This window comes from Sturnira hondurensis, unplaced genomic scaffold (assembly GCF_014824575.4).
Source record: "Sturnira hondurensis isolate 20B ecotype Veracruz unplaced genomic scaffold, ASM1482457v3 Scaffold0015056, whole genome shotgun sequence".
NCBI lineage: Eukaryota > Metazoa > Chordata > Mammalia > Chiroptera > Phyllostomidae > Sturnira > Sturnira hondurensis.
Window position 1 is genome coordinate 3,099,594 of NW_028087687.1, and position 19,581 is coordinate 3,119,174.

Here is a 19,581-nt window from a genome sequence, read left to right on the forward strand (position 1 = left end):
CCCTAGCCCAAGGACAGCTGTAGGTAGGTCGATTTTCCCTGGCTTCCTCTCCCCAGAAGTCACTGAAAAATTCCACTTCCATTCGGCCACACACTTTCCCACCCTATTCTCTTCCAAATCCCAGATTCTTGTCTTTTTAAATTTTCCTAATAAGAATGACTCATAGGAATTAAAACAAACAAACAAAAAACTATATTCTGAGTGAAGAATGATACACATGAAGACAAATTCTTACTATACTAGGATTTCATATTGAAGAGTTTGAGGCTCAGTCAGATGAGGCCTACAGTAAACATTAATCACCACTGCGCAGTACAGTTGATCAGATTGTTTAAAAACAATTTTATACAAATCCCTTTAGATAGTTTTCTACAAAGTGTTTAAGAGCCCACAGAACAACTTTTATGTTTTCTTCACCTATGCAAGAGTTCCATGAGATCCATATTTCAAGACTGGGCAAGACGGAAAATATTCCAAACAACTAGAGCAGGCAATCACATCGGGGTTTCCTCAGTTTCAGAAGAGCGGATTTACCCAGATTCCATTTCTATGAACTGATGCATTTATTCTGCATAAAGAACTGAATTTTTGCTATTGTGAATTTGATATGAGGTCTGTCCAGAAAAAGACCAGCCACTGTTAATACAACGAGGATGATTTGTATGACATCCTTGTAACCTGGAAGCCAAGGAGAGTGGACTGGAATGCACGTGTGTGAACAATGACGACTTCACTGTACTAGTCAGTGGGGGTGGTAGACACCAGTGAGTGAGCATGTGTACTGTGTGGCTGTCACATTCAAAATGACCGAGTGAGTTGAGCAGTGAACCTGCATCAAATCTTGAGTTAAACTTTAACAATCCTCCACGAAAACTATTTGGATGATTCAGAAGGAATCACGGACATGGGCAACTGGTGATCGGCAGTTTCACTGAGACAACATGGCTGCTCATTCACCACATCTTGCACAGGTTTTTGGGGAAAGATCAAATCACCCCATTGACTTGGTTCCCTATAGCCAAGATTTGGCACCCTGCAACTTCTGGGTTTTCCCAAAACTAAAGTCACATTTGAAAGGGAAGAGATTTCAGACTGTTGGTGAGATTCAGGAATATGATGGGGCAGCTGATGGCGACCGGGAGAACTATTGAGGTTTCAGGGTGCCTATTTTGAAGGGGCCTGAGGCTTCACTGTCCTATGCACAATGTATCTTGTATCTTCCTCAATAAATGTCTCTATTTTTCATATTACATTGCCAGATACATTCTGGACAGACCCCATCCATTCACTAAATGGGAGCCCATACGCAGACTACGTCCTGATGAAAGAGGCTCACGGCTGAGAGCACTCTCCCCTGTTACAGTGGGGATTCCACCCCTTCCTCTCCCCTTCACTGCCGAGTACAGGACTGCAAGTGATGGACTTCGCTAGACATAACCTTGAATCTACTCTGCTTATTTAAAAAGTAAATCATTATCAAAACTTCATTTTTCATGACAGACCATCTGTAAATGACTATGGTAACTTCCAGAGGCCTAAAAAAAAAGTCATCCTAACAACCCCTGGAAGTTAGAATGTTGGACTTCACATTTTATTCTAATTCTTCTTAAGAAGAAAGCGAGCCTTCTATTTCTGGTACCTGTATGTGTTCTTCTGTGTGCTTTCAAGTGAGAGCTTTTAGTGTACACTTTGTTGCAGCCGTCATAGTCACATCTGTGTATCCGCCGCTTCCTCTGGGTGTCCGGAGACTCCACAGGTATAGGTCTCTTCCCAGGCTGCACTATGACCGAAGGGTGATTCCTGGGAAAGCCAAGGGTCAAACGCAAAATGGTGAGTGAAAGCAAGGCTCTTCCTTTTCTCAGTCTACCAAAAACATTAACACCTCTAGGCAAAACCACACGAACAGAAAACCCAACAAAATAAACAACAAAAAAAATGCTGATCAACCCAAGAAGCACGGCTATATTCATTCAACAAACATTGAGTGAGCACCTACCATAAGCCAGGCACTGTGCTTGGCACCGGGACACAAAGATGAATAAAAACAGGGTTCCTGCCCTCGAGGAGCTCACACTCTAGGGGGAGACAGACATGTAGGTAAGTAAGGACAGTAAGAAGGGTTAGGTGCTATGCTGCAGAGAGGTGCCAAGTGCCAGCAATCTCTGTGCCTTGACAGTTACCTACGGACAGAATTCCGTGGCACTGGGTACTGCCGGACACTCCACTATGCTTCCCGGGCCGTCCTGTTTTCACTTATTGTTCCTTAGGGCAAGGTCAAATTCCTGCATGCCAGGCAAACACACTACAGGATGTACCTACATTTTATCCCTTCCACAACTGGCCTTCAGTGGGTGTCTTTTAAAAATCGACAATTCACATTTGATTTTCAAATGCGGCTCTTCCAGAAACCAACCAACCAAGCAGGTAGGCTGGCCCCTCGGCTTTCACAAGTCAAACCTTTCCTGTCACTATCCCTTCCTGCCAGATGGAGGCTGTTGGGGCAGGGCCAACAGTCAGGCGAGGAGAGGGAGCTGCGCCCGGGACACTGTGGCGCAGACTCACCCTTGGGGACCCCGACATCCGTTCTGATGGCTCTCAGCCGGACTCACCTGCCTGCATCTGCACAATCCATCCCTTAGTCCTAGGGACTTCCTCTTTTTCAGAAAGGTAGTTGGACAGTAAAGCCAGATGGGGAAAACCCGGGAAGGGTCTCTAGTTTTCTCAGACTTCCTCTGCTGATTAATGTTAAGTAATTCACACTTCTCATCCACTCATTAATTCTAATCCATTCACTTGCTTTCCTAACGACTAATGACTTGATACACTACAAGCTTATGTATAGTTGGCCTCTAACTGCAATAGAAGACTTTAAAAAAAAATTGAACTTAAAGTTCTTAAGATGTTGCTAATAACATATAGAATGTTTACACAAGTATTTAACTGGGAGAATGAAGATTGGTGAGAAGAAAAAAAAAGAATTTAATGAGGGTCAACACTCAAACTTGAGATGAAAAAGGAAAATAAAATTTAGCCATAATAATAAAAAAGGATTCTCTGACATAAAAGTTGGTTTTTTATCTTGGTAAAGAGATAAATACATATCCTTCATCAGTACATTTTTAGGCATGCTAGGAAGTGACTAAAGAGAGGATAAAAGGTGTGTTTAAATGACCACACTTCCTTCTCACTTTCACTGGCAAAGAAAACTGTCAGTTTTGAACGTCACTCGACCTTCCTACCCTGATGCCTAGAGGGGCAATGCAGAAAAATGAAACAGCCAAGTCTGGATATGTGGAAAGGAAACACGAACTAGTCAGGTGGAGGAGAGACAAGAACTTAAATTTTATTAACGTACAAATAGTGAAGAAAATAAGATGTGAGAGGTTTACAGACAGACAAAGTTCTTATAAATCTCGATGATCAAGTTAAAATTCTTCAATTAAACTAAGTTCCCAGTTTATTTAACTTTCAACTTTAATGCCACTGATTGAAAATGTTTTATCTTCAATAAAAGAACTTCAGGAAATAAAATGCTGAGAAAAAAATGTATGGCATATGCTCTGAAATAAGGAGAATGTTCTCGATAACTTCAGACGTCTCTCCTGATTATTGGATTTTCTGGGTTGGGACTCAACCTAATAGTTTCTGTGCAGTAGTTAAAGATTGCTTTTTCTGGTTGCTTATTTTGCATACCAAGCCATGTGCTCCAGCTTTAAATCCCGGCTCTGTGGCTGACAGTCCCCGAGACCCTGGGCAAGGTGTTTGTCCTCAATGGGGACTGGGACTGACAGTATGATCCGGAGAGTGGCAGTAATGTGCACAAAACATTTAAGAACAGTATCCGTTCCAGGTGTACATCTTCTCAGTGGGAGCTGTTCATAATTTGAGGTTCAGAACTTTAGTTGCTAACTTTGCCCCTACATGGTTTAATTTCATGAGGAATTTGGTGGGGGGGATATCCCAACACCCTATCAGGAAGTCTCTACACCAGCTAACATCTACCTCGAAGGCTGCCTCATTCTGAGGGTGCTTAGCACCCCCATCTCTAAAGAGCCAGATGCTAGGACAGGCCGAGGCTAAAATCAGGATCTTGGGATCTCACTTTTCTTGGTCGCCCCAACAGCTCATTTTCAAAGTGGTTGTCTGGGATCCTCAAAACCAAGAAGTCAGAACAGCTATTAAATATCAGAGACCTGGTCATTGTTCTGAGGTGAGCTGACCTCTCAAGTTTGCTACCATTCACATACACAATAGGGAAATCTGATCCTTAAGCTTTCTGTGATATTTTCACACAGGCATACATACATGCAGCAAAAGGAATTGGATGTACATTGGAGGGCCTTTACAAATCTTTCTGGAGCGGTAGTAGCTGTATGATCAAGCAAATGGATTCCATTTCAAAGCTGCATTTTAAAGTCGGCTTCTAAAGTAAGGCTTCCTAAGGCAAATACTGGGGCTGCATCCTCATAACGGTACTGGGTGCTTGGTTTTCAACGATCCCTTCCTGGCTAGCTGGCTTCCTACATGGGCTGCGACTGGCCACACACCAAGACATTACTTAATTGCATCTGTGAGAGAACTTCTTGAAGAGTAGATGCCCCGGTTGTGGCTAATCTGTCGAATTTTTTGAGAAGCCAAGTGCATTCTTACTTAGGTCACAGCATTAGACTAAGCATATTGCTCATTAATCATTAAAAAGCTACCCAGCTTGAGATCATCAAAAGAACATTACTCAAAGAAAGGAAAAAAGATACTTTCTCTCCACCAGCATTCAGTTCAGAGCGTAGCATGTTGCCTTTAAATATTCTTCTATGTTTTACACTGTAACTCATAACAGCCTAGGCGCTGGAGTAGCCCCTTTCAGTCAGTGGGTCTCTCCCTATGTGGGCAGTTGGCTCCACAGCATCTTTTCCATCACCTGTGCAGGGACAGTTACAAGTGCACCAAGCCATCTGGTCAGTTACCTTGCCAGAGACACCTGTCATCATAAACAGCAGGTAGCCCTGGCTGCTATAGCTCAGTGGATTGAGCATGGGCTGTGAACCAAAGGGTTGCCAGTTCGATTCCCAGTCAGGGCATGTGCCCGGGTTGTGGGCCAGGTCCCCGGCGGGGGCCATAAGGAAAGTCATTCTCCAGCTATCAGGGGGGTATGAAAACAACAAAAAATGACTATGGTTTGGTGCCATGGGCAATGAATATGTGAAATACTATGAAGGCAACTACTTGGGTTGAATGTGGATTCAACTAGAATATTTGGAGTTTCCAGAAAATAGCTATTCTGAAACCAGAGAATTCACATTCTGTTGCAGAATTAACTGTTTGAGGGAGAGCGATGGAGATGAAGTAGAAGTGTGAGCAAATCATTTGCTTAAGTTGCAGAAGAGGTGACACAGGAAGCAGATGATGGAAGGGACCCTGAGGAGACCACAGCTGTTGCCTCAGTACTAAGAAGCTGGCTGCTGAATCCAATGTTGAAAGCACCTCAACACAAGACAATTGCAGCAAGAAAAATAACTGCAGCCAGTCATGAAAATCGAGAGGCAACAGGGGCAGCAAGATTAAATGATTAGTCGAAGGTCATACACATGGTAGAGAGCGCAGCTGGGATCCCAGACCAGCGTGCTCCCTGGTAAACTTTAAGATTATGTAAGAACTATGGACGCACAGTCTGGAAGAGTGGAGGGAAAAACAAGATAAAAATGATGTATGTTGTAAGCTGGCAAAATCGTGGTGACGTGAGGTCACTGTCATGATGCTGTCGGTGGGATAGCACTGTTTTGGAAGAGATTCTCTCATCTTGTTCCGTGGCTGCCACATGAATCCACATGTCACACACTGGAAGCCTGTGCTTCCACTGCAGGTCCCCAGATGCAGGGTGCTACGCAAATGCCGGCCAGACCTAAATATACTTACTCTTGCAACAACGCCTGTGGGGGGGACACTGAGTTCATTAAAGGGGGTGACATTTCTTCAGGATAGTAATCTGTCCTCTGTGGTTCGATCCCAGGTTCTACTTTAATTTTTTTCTGTAATATAGGCTTCTCATATGATTCAATTACAGGTACTGCAAAATAAAAACAGAAAAGGCACGTTATGTACAATTTACCAATTCAGCTTTTAAAGTCTTATCGCACAGATCCTATCTATAACACTACCTATAAAATGTGTGACAATCTGCCTTTGGCAAAATTACAGCAGCAATGAATCGGTGGAGGGATTCTCATTTCTCTGGACCATTATTTTGCCAGTAAGCAGTGCACACAGGAAACCGGACTTTAAAGACATCAGCTCCCAAATGTTCTTCCTATGATTTTTTTGGTTATCTCCTGTTAATCCCAGGAGATCTCCTGCCCACGACTAGTCAATAAACAAGGTGCTTTTGTTAGCCATGAATAGTCGCCACAATATAAAGGTATTTATTAAATGCCTCTTTGCACCGAGAACCACGTAGGCATTCCATGAAGCAAAATATAAAGTCAAGATTCTTGCTATCTCAAAGTTGACAGTGATACAGTGAAAGTAACCATATTTCACAGCTTTACACAGACAGCCTAGTTTTGAGGAGCTCTTCCAGTATCCACACTTTAAGGGGGAAAAAAACCCAAAAGGAAAGGCCTTGGGCGGACTCGATGCAGAGTTACTCCTTTGAAGAGCCGGGCTCTCTGCTCCCTTCGCTCTTGCCAGGCTGTCTGGCGAGGGCGCTGGCTGCACCGGGCAGGGTGGGGTGCCGGTATTTACCTTGCATGCTACTACTTGAGTTTTCCATCTCCTCGGACAAGGACACCATGAGCGGCTGCTGGAGGTGACTGGTGTACATGAAGGGGACGGGCTGCACCACGACCGGCTGTATGACCGGCAGAATCCCCGGGCTCCGGATGCCGTGCCGGGATAGGGCAGCGGCCATCACCGGCGGCATGGACAGTGGCATGCTGAAGGGCTGCACGCCCGGGGGAGGCGGCGAGTACTTCTTCATCGGCGGGCTGGAAGACGGCACGCTCAGCCCGGGCGAGGCTCTCCGGTGCGAGGACTGGAACTTGAGCGAGGAAGGAGAGTTCCCAGCCGAGGGCGGTGAGCTCCGCTTGTTCACCGTGAGGTCCACCGGCTCCATCTGCATCCCGTGCGACAGGACTTCCGGGGTCTGGAAGAACTTATCCGGTAATGGTGGGGAGTAAATGACTCCGTACTTGCTGGGCTTTATGGACTCCATGTAATTAGATGGGTATGACTATTGGAAAGGAAAAACAGAAATATGGGAACGGCCACGTAAGTACATTGGCTTCTAACATGAATTATAATGAAAATACACAATAAGGCACTTTTAGGTACACGGACTATACAATAAGTGCTTTGGGTTCAGATATATGCTTGACTCTAAAAAAAACGCTATGAGTGAGCTGGTCTAATAAACATTAAGAACTAAGGTTAATGTGATAATCGTGTCACATGAAAAAATCCCAAATTTAATTCTAAGACGATACTCATGTGAAATCTGAAGGCTGAGGTTGGTATCTGGAGAAATTCTAAACCAGGTTCTAAAACAAAAGTCTTAGAGTCAGCTCTGGGGTCCACCAAGAACCAGGCAATCCAAGTAACCTTGTTGCTTTTCTAAAGGGCTTTCTTAACTGGCAGGAAATGCCCTCTCCGGCTTTAGCGTTTTATCCAGCAGCAGGGCACAATGGACATTCCTCATGATGTCCTTTGTTTAATGGGAAGGAGCGGCACTGCATGGCATCATCTCTGGGTAGGCTCGGAGGCTGACGAGTCCAGGCCCAGGATGTCCAGCAGTCCTGATTTGCCCAGGACGGTCTTGGCTTTAGCACTCAAGTCCTACAACCTAGCAAATGCCCCAGTCTCTGGCAAACCAGGGTGATCAGCCACCCTACCTGCCTGTGGTATTATTCACAGTTTGAACGAAGCTTTAGAAGATGACTTGATTTCCAAATATGTGGACGACACAGAAGAAACAGCTAATACAATATGACTCAAATCGGGCCACAATTTGAGGCTCAGTTTTCTCTTCTCTACATCTGGCCAGCCCCTCCCCCATCAGAAGAAAGTAGCTGGAAAATAAGCTAACAAGACACTGGAAGATACTGACAAAATGATTTGTTTCCTCCCAAATCTAAGACCTGTTCTACAAAGGATCTATTTTGTCTACACCCCCCCCTCTCCTAATATAAGGATATCTTAACTCTCATCTACCAGCTTTAAATATAAATCAATCATAGTAATTTCATACTCTCACTAATGTCCTTGGCCATAGAATTCACTAAAAATTACTCTATTCCTTAACTGAAATTTTAAAAAAAGTCTTTGTTGTAGAATGGTCTTTTAGAAATTAAATATAACTTATCTTGACATGTAGGAATTTTAGTGATAACATGTCAAGTCCTCCTGGAGAAAATTACTCATATTTAAGTGTTTTACAATCGATAAGCAACACGCTGTGCCAGCTCTTAAACCCCATGTTTGTGATTCTGAGGCAATACTAGCTCATGATGCAACTGAGAAAACCCACTAACGGGGCCTTATAATTAAATGGCTTAAATGCGCTATTAATTTCTCAGCCTCCCCAGACCCTTCAGTGGCCATAAGGTGAGTTATAGGCAATTCTGAGGCTGCAGCAGCTTTGACTGGGACTGCGACGGCGAGAGCGCACAGCCTTTCCTCTCTGGGCCTCGCCTGGCGACTGTCCACCTGGCTGTGAACCAGAATCGCCTGTGCTTCTACAACTCAGATGCCTGGTGTCTCCCCGCCAGGCCCACTGAGCATCAGAGAATCGGAGAACAGGGGCCTTTATCTCTGTCTGTTTGGCGGCCAGTTTCTCATCACTAAGATGAGGTATTTTGTTCTTCTGTCCTTTCTTTCTTTATCCGTACCGTCGTGATCTATCTGTATGGTCTCCCAGAACAGTGAGGCCTGGAGTCTGGTGCCTCTCTCTCTGGGGGGTACTAAAGGCACCTTTAAATCAGGGGCATCAAACTCATTTTCACCGGGGGCCACATCAGCCTCGCGGTTGCCTTCAAAGGGCTAAAATAACTTTAGGACTGTATAAACGTAACTACTCCTTAATGGTTAAGAAGTTGAACTTACATTCTGTGCCTTGAAGGCAACTGTGAGGCTGATGTGGCCCCCCAGTGAAAATGAGTTTGACGCCCCTGCTACGGATGGTACATGGTGAACATACAGCGCTTTAAAATAGGTAGGCGTTTATTTAAATGCCTGAGAAATAGTAGGGATATGTTTCCTGTTAAAATAAAATTCGTATGTTAACAAAAAATAGGCATATGTTATAAAAAAGGGCAAGATAAACTACTGACTAAATATTAGAAGCACAGGTGCCATCAGGATATGGCGAAATTCCTCCTAGAACGTTGAGAGGTTAAAATTAAAATTGGATTCAAGGAGGTAGCCTTCATAATGGGCCTACGCACACGCTGTAGTCCCAGGATTCTCTTCCCATCTCTCAGACAAGAGGCGTGCACGCGATGGGCTTTGATCCTCCCAATCAGGGCTCCTCGAACTTCACTGTGCCCGTGCACACGCCTGGGGACCTGGTTAAACTGTGGATTCTGAGTGACTGGGGAGCGGCCCAGGGGGCACAGCTCAGCTCTCAGTGGTAGAAATATAGAATAAAAACACTAATTTTTAGTATTACAATCTGGTAAATCATTTAAATACAATTTAAAGGAGGGAGGGAAGAATTTTCACTGTTAATACTGCTCAAAAAACAAGGACACAAAGGATATAAAACCAGGAAATACAAACTACACAAATTGCTGCTTTTAAAACCAGCTTTGAGTTATGCACAGAGAATCAAATGAAGACAAGGCTATTTCTAACTTTCTCTAGAACCAGGCACACACAGGCACCCCCTCAGGGTGTGAAGGCCCCCAACACACAGCAATATTAAGTATATTTAAATTTAAATATTGAAAGAGGCACAGGCTCACTAACCAAAAGAACAAATTAGAAATTATGTACAATGAGGGTCTAAGGAAGTAATTAAACACAGGGGAAAGAATCTCCCCTGGTTCTAAGGTTTAACCTGTTTTACATAGAATTCTCTAAAGTGCAAAAGTTCTGCTACTAGATACAAAACCTTCAGGAACTGAGAGGCAGCATTAGCTGTCTCCACTCACCAAAACGTAGTCCTCCCTTATTTTCAGCCCTGTTCTTCAAAAAGCTCCCTATGACCTAGATTTTAACACTAAGTTACTGGTAGCTGAATAGGAAGCAAAATGAGGACACACAGTTATTGCTGTCACGGCTGGATTTTTCTGTCCATGGGTGAGTTCAAGGGAAGCAGGGACTTAGAACCTGGGTGAAATGCAAATTAATATCCCCAGCTGTCTGCCCTGGCTGGTGTAGCTCAGTGGACTGAGTGCGGGCCTGTGAACCATACGATCGAGGTTCGATTCCCAGTTCAGGGCACATGCCTGGGTTGTGGGCCAGTTCCCAGCAGGGGATGCACAAGAGGCAACTGTACATTGACATTTCTCTGCCTCTCTCCTTCCCTTCCCCTCTAAAGATAAATAAATAAATAAATTTTAAAAAATCCCCAGGTTTCTTAAGCCATCGGGAGAGAGCCACACAGAAAGCCAAGTTCTCTAAACACGACGCAGTTGCTGCGAGTTTCCTGGAGGGAATGAATGACGGCAGTGCCCTGGAGGGGCGTGTGGTGTTTCTCAGGCTGCGGGGCTCAGAGCAAGGAGACACAGGTGGGCCCAAAGCGGAGGATGCCATTAACTCTCTCCAGTCTGACTGCCCCACAGACGGTGAAGAAATGTGGCTCCGCAAACTTCACTAGCCAGTTCCCTAGCAGTGTTTATCGGAACCTTCTGTAGGACACGTTTAGTTATCTGCACGGCACACACCAGCTACCGCCATCAGCCTGCAACAATCCAGTTCCGCACAGCGTGGGGCCTGAGGCCGGGTTTGCTCCGGGCACGTGCCTGGGGTGCGCACACCCCGGGAACGAGCTGCTTCCTTTTTGTTCCAGACCATTCCTCTCTTCTATCTATCTGGGCCATGCAAATAAGCAAGGCCACACTGGCCCCGAATTCACACCAGAGGTGAGTATCGATGAAGCCAGAAAAGCACCTCTGGCCGCTGATGGACACCCAATACCACCCCCGCCCCCAGGCCCAATACTGCTTACTCTGGGGGCTGGAGCAGCCTGAAAACAAGGCTCCAACAAGCCCCCCCCCCACTAGGGGTGGCGTTGGGTTTACTTTTTGAAAAAGATTTTTTTGGTTTGGATCACTTTCCAAAGCTGTCACCTTATCATCAAGTGAGAATTTCAACAGTTTCTTATTTTATTGGGAATACTTTTGGTGAGTTTTCCATTCAAGACAGTTTAAGTGAATGAAGTCTCTATTTCACTCTTCATTAATGTGAAAAAAAAAAGCGAATATCCGTAACAGGGCGGTGGCAAGTCAGAAGAATCTGCATGCCCGGGGTGGGGTTCCCGGAGACGGACGGTGTGGTGCGTGTACCAACAAGCGCTCTGGGAACGGCCAGTGTGTGTCCCTCCGAGGGAACAGAGGTGAAAAGCTCTCTTTCCACCAGGCCCAGAAGAGCCATGAAAAGTCTCTGCAGGAACAGAGCAGAGGAACTGCTGATTAAGCACCTCTCAACCTGTGAGAAGTCTGTTGGGTAATATTTTTCATTATAAAAAAAGAAAGAAAAAAGGAATGCACTTTCTTCAAAAATAATCTTTTAGAAATAGAATAAGGCCCTGGCTGGTGTGGCTTAGTGGACTGAGCGCTGGCCTGCGAACCAAAGGGTCACCGGTTCAATTCCCAGTCAGGGCACATGCCTGGGTTGTGGGCCAGGTCCCTGGCTGGGGCGTGTGAGAGGCAACAGGTCGATGAATCTCTCACACAGTGACATTTCTCTCCCTCTCTTTCTCCTTCCCAGATCTTTTAAAATAAATAAATAAAATCTTAAAAAGAAAAAAGAAAAAATAAATAGAATAAAAAGGGTACGTTTTAAAAATTATTTCCTTTTTACACTTCCCAAGTTAAATTCTTTAATTTTTCAACTGTCTTTGAAAACGCATGGGTAAAAGTAATTCCTTTGCATGTAACTTTTATATTCACAAGCTATCTGTAGTTTACAAATATAATCTCCAATTTTACAAATTAAAAAAATAAAAATAAAAATAAAAATGAAGGCACTTGCTGACACTGCAGTGAGAATGAGAAGCACAAACCCAGGCGCAGACCTGAGCAGGCAGGATGCACTCTGCTCCCTGTTTCTGCAAGTTTTAACAAGGCAACACGAAGACTTACCATTCTCCTCAAAGCACAGGAAGGCACAAAGGCTTATATTTGGGTAAGAAATGACTTTCCTCACTTTCTCTAAATTACAGCAAAATACCAAAGAGGCACATTGCTTCTGCCATGCTCTCGTTTTAACAAAGGTGGGGGAGCAGGGAGGGAGGATAGGTCACTGTAAGATACTTTTATTCATATGTGGAATTAGAACAAAAATCCTCTTATAAATATCCAATGCTGACTCAACATCAGTATAGAACTTAGAACTCTGACGTGAACAGTCAAAGACTTAACCTTCAGAACAAAGATGGAATTAAAAAGAAAAAAGGAATTACATGAGAAATTACAATAGGTTTATAATACACTCCACCCATGAAGGCAGGAAAAAGGGAATTTGGAAATCTAAAAGTAAAAACAAAAGCTTATTTAATTTCGTTAAGAAAATAACCACACCCCTATTCTCCTAATTTCTTAGTTAACTGAGATTTCACTGATGTAAAAAGAAACTTTGTGGGGAGGACTGTCACCCCTTTTGGTGAAACAACCTAATACATTCTACAAGCGTTAGCGGAAGCTGAAGATTCAGGCCTGGAGGGGGAAGACTATTAACGCAAGAACCACTTCTATATGTTCTACGTACTAATGTCAGTCACAGCATTACAAGCACAACTGCCACCTCACATGCGACACTTCCTTCTTTTAAGAGCTTTTCCTTGTATTCTAACTTAGCCACGTGGGTTTCCATTTTTAGCTTAAAATTAGGCTCTTGAGCCTCCTATTTTCATGTGTGATTAAAAGCACTGGCAGTACACGGAAGAGTCAAATGCATCGTTGATGGTTCTGCATCATTTATAGAACTAACCATAATCTCCAGTACCAAAAACCTATTCATAGTTCTAGGATATAATTAATGGAGAAATTTTAAACCTAATTTTCCTCCAACATGATCATCCCACAGTTGGGGGAGAGGGGCTGACAAACCCAGTGACAGCATCTGAAGTCCATTCACTTTTCTGATCAGTAAAATTCTCACCGCTCAGGTATTACATTCAGATATGCAGTTACCCAGTTATTTATGCTGGGATGTAAGTGGTTTTTTCCTCCCTTAAAGCTACTCTGACAACTTTTCATTGCACACAGTGAGAGACACTTCATTGGCTTAGTAATATCCATGGCAACTCAGTTCCAAGGGCCTTACAGTGACCCCCGTGTCTCGTATAAATGGTTTTGGCAGGAACCTCCACAGCCAAAGCATGAGGATGATCTAATTTTGCAAGCGTGTCATTACCTTCTCATGTCCAATTCAAGCCAAGTTTCCCCCTCGTGAATATTTTCCAAGCCCGTGGAAGAAAAGAGCAAGAAGATGGAGTGAGCGCTGCCTTGTTCTTTCATGTTCACTAAACCAGATCTTCTCTAGTCTAAACCACTCCCTGTTTGACGTGGGACACACCCATCCGCTGTCACCGGTGTCCCATCCCCACAGCACCAGTATGGTACCTCTGTGAACACCTAGACTACTCACCTGTCTCCTGGTGGCCAACGAGCATCTGCAGGGGCCTGGCTCGCAGAGGGGCCAGCTCAGCTCTAGGTGTTGAAAAGGCAGTGAACACAATGCCCACCCACCCAGCCTGTTCCCAGTGCAGTGAGATTCCTCCTCACCGCCAAGTTCTCTTTCACCAGCTTCTCCTCAGTCATCTCCCACAGTACTAGCTTCACAGAGCTGTTGTCTCCGTTTTTGAAGCAGATCATTTTATTCCTAATAGATTTACTTTTACATGAAACTATTCTAGACACTTAGCAGTGATCTTGAATGAAAAAAAAAAAGTCTCTAAGTCATCATGTTCTTGATACAGATTTCTGGTAGGTACATTTGGAAATTGCTTCCTAATCATGATACACGCCATGCACAGGTTTTTTTAAATACATGTCCCTGGGTGCACATGCATGTAAAAAAAAAAAAAAACCAAACAAAACAGTCTAGCTCAAGGGGTTTTTTTTTTGGCCAACACCAATAATTCTGAGAGTTCAAACTAAGGTAACTAAGGAGTTTTGCAAACCTACTTCTGGGGTGACAAGATGTGCCTGTGGCCCAAGTTCTGTGCTGATTGCACCTGGAGAGGTGTGGGGTGTGGGCCTTACGGAAACTGGGTCCCATTTATTAAAGGACACACAGTTGCTAGTATGGTATTGCCCTCCCCGACAACTGGGGACTTGGACAAATTTGCCTGTCCAATGCCTGTTGAGTGATGAGTAACTTTAAGAAAGAATAACATAACGTATGATATGTTATAACTGCTTGGAATAGAGAAGAAAATGTTTGATTCTGGGACACTTACCACTGAGACAGGGTCCATGGCCTCTTGCTTGACAGGCACCGGGTCGAACATGAGCATTCTTCTAGTTGAGCTTTCTAGGGTGCTCTGGTGTTTGGCCTAGAAAACAAAACAAGGTGTCCATCTAAACTCCAAGGTTACTTTAAGTGTCAACTCATAAAAATAAAATATTATGATGTTCCTCACCCCCCTTCTCTGACTGTTTCCTCTCCCCTGTCCCCAGAATGGCTGGAAATTGTTTCCCTTACGATGAACGATGCCATTTTGCATAATTAAAACCAGACTCCATAGTCATGGCCCGGTGAGAGCCAACGGGCATTCCTAACTCACACACAGAAACCCTGATGGCTCCGGAACAGCGCACACGGCTCCTTCCGAGCAGCAGCGCCGCTTCCGTGGGCTGCAGTGCCACTCAACAGAAGTTCACGCTGTACACGGATGTTAAACGGTTCTCCTTACAGAAAAATCCGGGGGGAAAGGGAGAAAGGCAAAAAGAAAGCCTAGAACCAACCATCATTAATCTTCGTTTAGATCCATCTAAACTTTTAAAATAATTATTTCCATCGATAAAATAGGGCCCGTTTCCCAAAATTTCCATCAGCAATGTGTATTATCACTTAAAAAGCAAACCCCAAAACTCTACCAATATGTAAGTATCAGCATGGCAAGCTATTTTTATTCTAAATTAATTTAATTACTAAACAAAATTCTCATCTCTATTTACCATTTACGTTTCTTCTTTTAAGACGTGCCTATTCAAGTCTTTAGCTCTGCCCCCCACCCCATGTCTTATTGTCTTCTGAGTACTTTTTATGCATGAGGAGTATTAGTTTGGATTCACTCCCATTCTTTCACATTTCTCGTTAGGAAATCAGCCATTCTTTAGCTGGGTGCATCTGGATCTTGTTCGGTCTTTCTCATCTCTGCTTCTCTTGTTCTGCTCATGCTATCCTCGAATTCTCTTCTCTGGTCTACACTAGCCTACTTCCAGCACTCGCCTGCATAAAGCCCACCGCTTCCTCACGGGAGAAAACATCCCATCCGCTCGATATTCAGCTGCATTTTCCATGTGATGGACTCACGGCCCAGCCACACCACTCAGATCTCCAACAACCTGCCTTGAGCACTTACTATCTAAATCTGATTTCAGTGATCAGGGCTTTGGTTAGGTGAGGTCTCTACAGAACACTTTGGTTGGGGCGGAAAAGTGAACAAGTTCTAGATTGAGTTGCACCTAAAAAAGCTGTATAAGTCCCTGGTTCTAGACTCCTGCCTGTAATTCAGCATGAAAACTCCACTTCCGGGCCCTGGCTGGTGTAGCTCAGAGGATTGAGCGCGGGTCTTCGAACCAGAAGATCATGGTTCGATTCCCAGTCAGGGCACATGCCTGGGTTGCAGGCCAGTTTCCGGCAGGAGCCAGTTCCCTGCAGGGGATGCACGAGAAGCAACCATACATTGATGTTTCTTTCCTCTCTCCTTCCCTTCCCCTCTAAAAAGATAAATAAATAAAATATTTAAAAAAAACTCCGCTTCCGTACCCCACCTCCATGACAGTAATCCTGTAGCTTGTTCTGTGCACACTCTGTGCTCACACTAAGAGATCTTCATGTACAATTATACAAGTGATACCGTGTAGTTCTAGGCCTCATGACAACACGTGACTGTCATTAACTAGCAGCATAAGGCCCTGACTTGAAACTTCTATTTTGCTACATCACAGGATGCGTTATATATAACTGCGAGCACAATCTGACACCACTGTGCTCAAATCCTCGGCGGTGCCACCCTCTTCTGTACCCCAGCAAGGATAGACACCAACAATCAGTGAAAAATGGATGATTTCATGATGAAGAATGAAAACCTCTTTTGTGCCTTGAGATCTATTCACCAGTTCCCAGCCCAGCAGTTGTACAGATGGATATGGTCCTAAAAATTGCTGTCCAGTGCCTTAGAGTGGACCCTAAACAAAAGGCGTGAGATGTGCTTATTTCAGTGAGGTCAGAGAATTCAGCAGCCCTCACTCCCTGCTGGCCACTCCTCCCCCAAGCCTTTTAAATGGGATTAACTCTTACAGATCCACGGACCCCACTGACAGTACCGTGATGCAAACACTTCTAAATAAAAGCACTCATATTCTCAGCTGTTTAAGGAAAGAGCCCAGCTCTGGAGACTCCAGGGTTGCATCCCAGCCCTTCCGTGAGGCAACTCTTTTCTCATGTAAAGTGAGATAACACCTCTTTTATCTACTTCCTAGAATCTTTAACCACAATGTTTTAGAAAGATAAAATTACAATTAAAAACCAAACAACAAAAAAGCTTTTTCGCCCTGTACATAGTTTATAACAACAGATATGAACATAACTTTTGGATATACATCCCATATACACAGCGCTAAATTTGGTGGTCCCAGCTTCTGGAGCAATGCCAGGGATCTGCCTCTTTGCTAACAGACCTAGCCTTACCTCCACTCTTAAAAAACCCAAACACTCCTCAGATTAAAGTCAGTTTAAAAGTTAACACCTACTTACGTCTGCTACCCGATCTCATCTAGTGCGTGATCACTTGGCAACGTACCACCAAGACAGCTTCCTGGCATCTCCTCACTTCCCCACGCACCCTTTACCACCAGGGAGAGCGGCACGGTGGGATTAAGGTGCTCGGCTCCGGAGTTCATTTTGGTTCAAATGCTAATGTCACCATTTAGCACATAAAGGCTTCAATGAATTTCCCTAATGATCACTGAATTCATTCTGAAATGAATTACACATTAAGCTGCTATTTCTTTTATCATTTAAGACCTTAAGTTACTTTTCATTCTGTAATTGTTATGTCTTACCTAAATTTAAGGAAATTGGACAATAAAAAATCTGTGCAAAATTCAAAACATCACTAGGAACAGAATCAAATCCACACACCTGACAGCACGTTGTCCCCAACCTGGTAGCCTCTGAAACGACTGGTTCTGACTTTTGGTGACAGTCACAGGGTAAGGAACAAAACAAAGGACAAGCAAAGAAAACGACAGACCACAGTCTGTTAACAAGACTGCCTTGGGAAGGGGCGTGGGGGCAGGACAGCTTTAAACACATGTGTGCCGGTTTTTAAATGAATTCTACAACATAAACTTTCAGTGAAAAACATGCAAAGGAAGCAAAGCTAGAAAGGAACCAAATTTAGGAAGAGACTCAACATATGATCACAAATTGAGATTTTATTTATTTATTTATTTAAAAAAAACGTGTACACTCTCTACCTCCTGTGCTGATCTCTGAACAGACCACCGTTGCCACTAATCTGGACTGTGTCTGGGTCTAGAAAGAGGGGCCGCAAGGTCTCCACAGTGCCTGCTGTGTAAATGTGAAGTAACTGAAGCCCTGGAAGAAACAGGGGCTCTTAAGTTAGTGGCTTCAGTTCTCCATGAGCAACTCGGTTCTCTGGGGATGTTCCCATCATTTTCAAGGAATGCTAAAAACTACAGATGCCTTAGAAAAGGTTACACAACCCTGACAACAAATTTCAGCGCAACCGGTAGATGGCGCTCTCAAAACAGGTATTAGATGGTAGCACCCTGACAGTAAACGGGTTTGCCAACGTCAGGGTCTTTAAACCTAGTGGGTTTTAGACAGGCTCAGGAATTCTGTTAATCATTTTATGTGGGTACCACAGACACGAGAAGGCCCCAAATGTGGTTCTGCATTTTCTTACAACTATTTTCCAATCATAAACACATTTACATCTTACTTACATGTAGTCTACAAGACATCTATTTGAAACTTAAGCAATTCCAAGACAACAAAACTGCATTTAAAAGAGAAAAAAGGCATGCGGGCAGGGGAGGGGGGCTGGATGTTTGCAAAACTGGTTTAAAAAAAACCTCTAAGTTATCAAGCTGCTTGAAAGCAAAAACACAGAAACCACCACAGACAAAATAACTTTCCGTAACTGGAGCAAATGTCACCTTTCCCAAGTATGTTAGTTTGCTGGGAAGGGCCAACACAGCTGGATTTTCCTCCAAAAGGAAGAAGCGCATTTCCCTTCACACTCTCTCCACTCACACTTCTGACTTTTCAGATGTTGAAATAAGGGCCAGAGTTTTGCCAGGATGGAAAACTGCGTGGTTATGTATTTAAAGGCCTCAGTGAGTGAATCATGCACATGAAGTCTGAAAAGCAGCACAGCTGCCTGTCACCACCCCCTTTGGTCCTCCCGTGCTTTAGGAGGGTGCAGATGTGCTCCAGAGCGCGGAAATGCACGCGGCCCTTCGTGTTAGGAGGCTGGGATTTACCAAATCTCCTTTGATAGTGGCTTGTTTTTGAGCTAGAGCATGTTTATTATAAAAACAACTTTATAAATGGCTGCCCCTTCCTTTGCAGGGGTCGGGGGAGGGAGAATATGAATGTGAAGAGCATGCGTGTCTGAAGCCAAGTTTCTCGGTGACACAGCAGGATGTGCTTTGGACTGTCCCGGCTCTCAACTCCTTTCTTATGCCCTTTCCCCCCAGACCTTTATTTCTTTACTTATATCCTCAAAGGGTTCCTGTGTTATCCAGCCTGACCTGACCCCAAGGCTCCAAATTACCTGCCTCCCTCAAAGCAAATCTGTTTCCTAGCTGACCTCAGCCAGGTGTAAGGCGAAAAACAGTAGGACCAAACCAACATACACCATCTGTAAGTGCCCCCTCCCCTGCCCCCAGCTTTTAACTTTCCGGAGTGTTTGGATGTTAAAGGAGGAGGCATGCTACCTCCCTCCACTCTTTACTCCCAAAAGAACTTCAAGGAAAAAGGAAGAAAAAAAAACCCAACCCAACCCAACCCAACCCGATCTGTGTGTGTGTGTGTGTGTGTGTGTGTGAAATTCTTGGCCAGGAAGAGGACCAGGGCAGGCAGGCAACATCCCTGTAGCTAAACTTCCTTTCCAAAGAAACTTTTCTTTCTTCACTTCTGTACCCAAACTCTTCAAGCTTCTGA

The 19,581-nt window shown here is 44.2% G+C and overlaps 1 protein-coding gene across 3 annotated transcripts in view; it reads right to left on the reverse strand.

Moving 5' to 3' along the window:
* KLF3 (KLF transcription factor 3) overlaps positions 1-19,581 on the reverse strand; it is a 33,836-nt gene that overhangs the window by 4,718 nt on the left and 9,537 nt on the right. For all 3 annotated transcript variants that reach the window (XM_037064346.1, XM_037064348.1, XM_037064347.1), the window contains exons 2-5: positions 14,618-14,713; positions 6,739-7,225; positions 5,914-6,064; positions 1,640-1,800 (exon numbers count right to left, since the gene is read on the reverse strand). In XM_037064346.1, the coding sequence (XP_036920241.1) occupies positions 1,640-1,800; positions 5,914-6,064; positions 6,739-7,225; positions 14,618-14,674 (856 nt within the window). In that variant the 5' untranslated portion in view covers positions 14,675-14,713. The remainder of the gene's footprint in view (positions 1-1,639; positions 1,801-5,913; positions 6,065-6,738; positions 7,226-14,617; positions 14,714-19,581) is intronic.